Source organism: Pinus tabuliformis, chromosome 5_1 (assembly GCF_031772625.1).
Source record: "Pinus tabuliformis cultivar Carrire ecotype Pingquan chromosome 5_1, CPIR1, whole genome shotgun sequence".
In the NCBI taxonomy this organism is placed as follows: Eukaryota; Viridiplantae; Streptophyta; class Pinopsida; order Pinales; family Pinaceae; genus Pinus; species Pinus tabuliformis.
In genome coordinates this window covers 816674472-816679383 of record NC_142305.1, presented here as the reverse complement: position 1 = coordinate 816679383, position 4912 = coordinate 816674472, and the positions used below count along the sequence as shown (strand labels likewise).

At 31.8% G+C, this 4912-nt stretch overlaps 1 protein-coding gene across 1 annotated transcript; it reads left to right on the top strand.

The window, feature by feature from the left end:
- Positions 1 to 1072: 1072 nt before the first annotated feature.
- Positions 1073 to 3299, top strand: LOC149167419 (uncharacterized). Its single transcript, XM_089430477.1, has 5 exons — positions 1073 to 1906; positions 2657 to 2785; positions 2868 to 2933; positions 3063 to 3128; positions 3213 to 3299. The coding sequence occupies exons 1-5, from the start codon at positions 1073 to 1075 to the stop codon at positions 3297 to 3299; spliced, it is 1182 nt and encodes a 393-aa protein (XP_089286603.1).
- The last annotated feature ends 1613 nt before the right edge of the window (positions 3300 to 4912 follow it).

The following is a 4912-nucleotide window of genomic DNA, read 5'->3' as shown; positions in this document are numbered from 1 at the left end:
AAAAATGATAATATGCACAGTTAAATATTGGTTCAGACAATCGATGGAATGGAATTCATGGAATTTACAAACGAACATATGCTGCAAAATAAATAAAATGACATGTACTACGGTCCATGTTGTAGCTTTTTCATCTCATGGCTTAAATTGGATTAAGCTTTAAAATGTTATTAAAATTAAAATGTTATTTTAATTAATATTTTTAAATATAATAATAAAATATTTGCATTCTTCAATTTATGCTTTAGGGCGTTTCCTTTGCAACATCTGATACAAATACTACTAATAATAATAATTAATATTATTAATTTGTAATTATTAAGAAATAAATGTAATTGATCTACGTTATGCATATATGAAGCTTATTTATTAATGTCATTATGTATATATACGAACGTTTTAGCGTAATTAATTTATTTTACCGATTGGATATCCATATCATCCAACTAAGACTGAAAGCTTCAGATTATTATCCTGTTCAGTTTAATGAAAGATGGAATTTCCGTAGTGAATTTTATCAATATCACAAAATAAAGTGTTCATACGTGGCAATCGATATGGATGGTGTGCGGGGAACTGACACATTATTTGTTTGTGCTTGTGTGTAACGAACCGGAGAAGTGTACCAACCAACCAAAGTATTAAACGCGCGCTACATCCGGACTGCAATTGCAAGATGTTGATGGGTTCTAAGTGGCTTGCCAATAAGTTGCAACACAGCCGTCTGTCCGGTGGGCGACATTTCAAATTTCATGTATTTTAAAAGGAAGGTGCTTGACACACGAAGGCCACCTGTATGACATCTATGAGCTGTCCACGACAGATTGATGACCTGTCCGTTATCCACGAAGCACAGCCGGACATCCCACGTCTTGCCACTCTCCACTTTTAAAATAAGCGCCTACGACCGTGCTCCTCGTCATAGACCAGTTCTGCCGAGGACGGTTCTACTGTCCCCTTCTCTCTGCGTTTCTGACGATTCCTGAGCCGAAAAGTTCAATTTTCAGTTCATCATTCTTTCCAAAAGAAAATCACTACATTGTTTTGGGAAGAAATCATACATATTTCTAGTATGTCGTCCCCATCTCGAGAATCAGGTAGTCCTAGCTCTGAGCCCTGTGTGGACGAATTCCATACGTCTCTGGTATTAGGTATGGGAATCAATTCGGGCGACGAAGCCCATGAAACAGACTTTGTGACTCGGTGGCTTACAAGCTTCCCCACTAATACCTCCGCCCAGATGGAATGTGATTTGGAAAGAGTAAACTGGGATGACATACTGCGAAGAAATCAAAATCGCGGTTCAAGGAGTTTAGAATTCGCTGATGATAGTTCACTGGAAGGCCAGCCTGTTCTGTATTCTGCTTATAATTCGAATGCCAATATTATGTTTCCACAAAGTGCGAAACAAGCTTACGGTCCATCCTTAGCGCATTACCAAGCGGTACTTTCCTCATGGCAAGAGCACGGCGATGGCCAGCTATGCCACACTTGGGACATGTTTGAGTCTGGAAGTTTTCCTTGCAGTGCTTCTGAAATTGAGTTTGCAAGAGAGCAATACTACCCCAATTTTAGATACCTATCCCTGGATTCTAGTGAAGATGCTTTTGATCAGAACAAATTAATCAATTCTGCGAACTCACCAGAAGCTACGGAGCCATATCCCAGTTTATCATCTAGAATTCGGAGGCAGAATGTTGAGCTCGAGCTTCCACATTCTCGTTTTGAAATCGTTAGTGTCAACGAAGAGGACGATGCTATTTCGAAACCACCAAGATCAGATGGTCAGGCCTCTATCTCGTCCAGGGAAGGAAAATTCAAAGAGCAGGGAAAATTAAGCATGAAGAGAAAAGCTGACCAAAGTCTGGATAACCCCTTGGCTCCTCCCTCCAAGAGAGTTACCTCCGTAAGTATGGTATTGTATGACATTTTTGTTCGATTACAATTTTCATGGTTCCGTTCGTAAGTACGGTATTGTATGACATTTTTGTTCGATTACAATTTTCATGGTTCCGTTCAGAGTAGTATTTCTTTTGTGAATATGTGGAGGAAGATAAAGAGAATTTGAATTGAGATGTTAAAAAATGTTTGATTTCAAATGTTGTTAAAACATGGAAACATCTTTAATTTAAGATTTGTTATAAATTCAATAATTTAGGTAAACAATTCAAATATTGCATTTATAATAAAACGTAAACAATACATATATCTCATTTCTAATTTCTAATTGTTGGAAAATAAATGTTTTCAATTTTTCGGTTATGCAACTACGTGGGCAAGCTATCACAATTAATGCTGACATCTTTATATCTTTATACGAAACTATTTATATTGCCAGCAAAGAAAATGACATTGTTTAAAATGTTTTATAGTTTTTGGATATAATTTGGTAAAATAAATTTTGTTTAGGTCTTATCCTAATTTTATCGAGTCAGAACCTTGAAAGAATTCCTTTTTCCGGAGGACTGAGATTGTTCATATAGATTTCTAATAAATTTCTGCAAAATTTAACCAAACTTAGGCCCAAAAAATCTAGAAACCTTTAAAAAAAAGTTAGACTACAGCTATAACCATTGATTTTTGTATTTTTGAGTAATTAAAAGTGTAGTTTTTTTGTCCTTAGGTGTTCTAATTTTTCATTTATTTCCCACCACAGAGAGGTTCTAAGACGATTGATTGCCAAACAAATGAATCTGAAGAAGACCGTCCACCAAGTAATAATAGAAATGGAAGGCATCGGTCTCAGAAAGGCCCTGCCACTGATCCGCAGAGTGTGTATGCAAGGGTATGCTATCTTTATTCCGATATCATCAACACTAACCTGTCCCAAAAAGTGTATTATTCTGATGGGTTTCTTAACTCTACAGAATCGAAGAGAAAGGATTAACGAACGGCTGAAAATATTGCAAAAGCTAGTACCCAATGGAGGAAAAGTAAGTTCACATTTTGAACATATATACTTCCATCCCGGAGTAAGAGTCATGAAACTGTTCCGATGCTGTAAAAATCAAGAAATCTACCTTGCAATTTTTGTGCTTATAATCCGAACGATTTTTGCTCAGGTTGACATAAGTACGATGTTGGATGAAGCAGTAAGCTACGTCAAATTCTTACAACTTCAAGTCAAGGTGCGTTTCCTTCCTTGATCTTCTTTTAAACTTCAGCAGTTTTTACTACTAGATTCGACATGATTGAAAAAGCTTCGCCTGCAGTTCCTGAGCTCGGACAAATACTGGATGTACAGGCCTATTGCTTTCAACGGCATCGACTTAGCTTTCAATATACAAAACGCTGCATAAATCCATATAAGGGTGAACTTTTAATACAGATTGGGAATAGGAATTAGAAGTGCTCGAGAAGAGATTGATCCGGCTGATAAAATATTTTGCTAATTTATTCATTGATTCTATTCAGTCACTTTACATGAGAATTGTTGCCTCCTGAAATTTCATTGAGTAATTACTAATTTATTCATTGATTATCCTATGTAATTTTTTTGAGCCATTGCTCTATGCTTTTTTCAGTTGTTATATTCACTCATTATATACGAGCATTCGTTGTATGAGTTGCTTTCGACCCTTGTAAGAAAATAATTCAGTGCCATTGTGTATGAGATTCTGAGTTGATGTAAATTGATGTGTATATTTAAATCATAAATAATCGATTTATAACAATGCCTATCTAATTTAAAATTTATGCATCAAAAATTTAAATGGAAGTTTTGATTATTGAAATATAACTTTAATTCTCGCAGATAATTATGAATTTACGATATCATTCTCATGAATGGATGGTAGGTTTTTAAAAAATAGGACTGATGTGTATTTAATATTTAAATAAAAACTAAATAATTTATAACAAAAAAATTAAATAATAAAAGTTAATATATTGAAATTGCATTGAAAGTAATTTTAATTATTTACATTAAATTGATATTTTTTAGTTTGTTATGAATCTAGGATATAATTCTGATGAATGAATGGATGGATGGATGGTAAGACAAATTATTTTCATTAAATTGATATTTTTTAGTTTGTTATGAATCTAGGATATAATTCTTTGATATTTTTTAGTTGGTTATGGATTCTGATATTTTTTAGTTTGTTATGAATCTAGGATATAATTCTGATGAATGGATGGTAATACAAATTATTTTCATTAAATTGATATTTTTTAGTTTGTTATGAATCTAAAATATAATTCTTTGATATTTTTTAGTTTGTTATGAATATAGGATGTAATTCTGATGCATGAATGGATGGATGGATGGTAGGTGTCTAATAAATTGAGGAATGATATATAGTTGAGTAAAAAATGAATAATTTATAATATAAAATTAAATAACTAAAAATTAATTTTTAGTTATCAATTTAGGATATAATTCTGTTGAAGGTTGGTGTCTTGTAAATTGAGGAATGATGTATGATTGAGTAAAAAATGAATAATTTATAATATAAAATTAAATAACTAAAAATTAATATATTAAAAATGTATTGGATTTTTTTTTAATTATTTATAATTAATTGATGTTTTCTTTTATTTTGGTGCCTTTTTATAATACTTATAATATAGTGATCACTTATTTATCTAAGTGAATAAACTATTTTATAATATAGTGATCACTTATTTATCTAAGTGAATAAACTACAATCAATTGATAGTTATCACAAATTGAGATATTGCATATATATTTAAAATTTATTACGTTTAAAAATTGATTACAACGAATATGACTTTTATGGAATCATATATCAAATTACAAATAAATTACAATTTAGATGTTACTTTTCCTATAGATCTCTTCGAGTTTTAATTAATTATAAATATTGAACATAAATTCAAAATTTGAACTTCAAATAAATTTATTTCTCCATAATAAATATTAAAAAGAAAAATTAATTTATCTTAAAAA

Excerpts from the sequence above, each read along its gene's own strand:
- LOC149167419 (XM_089430477.1), top strand. The coding sequence starts at position 1,073 with ATGTCGTCCCCATCTCGAGAATCAGGTAGTCCTAGCTCTGAGCCCTGT. Across the intron at positions 1,907-2,656 it reads CCTCCAAGAGAGTTACCTCC|AGAGGTTCTAAGACGATTGA; the intron begins GTAAGTATGGTA and ends TTCCCACCACAG. Across the intron at positions 3,129-3,212 it reads TCTTACAACTTCAAGTCAAG|TTCCTGAGCTCGGACAAATA; the intron begins GTGCGTTTCCTT and ends CTTCGCCTGCAG.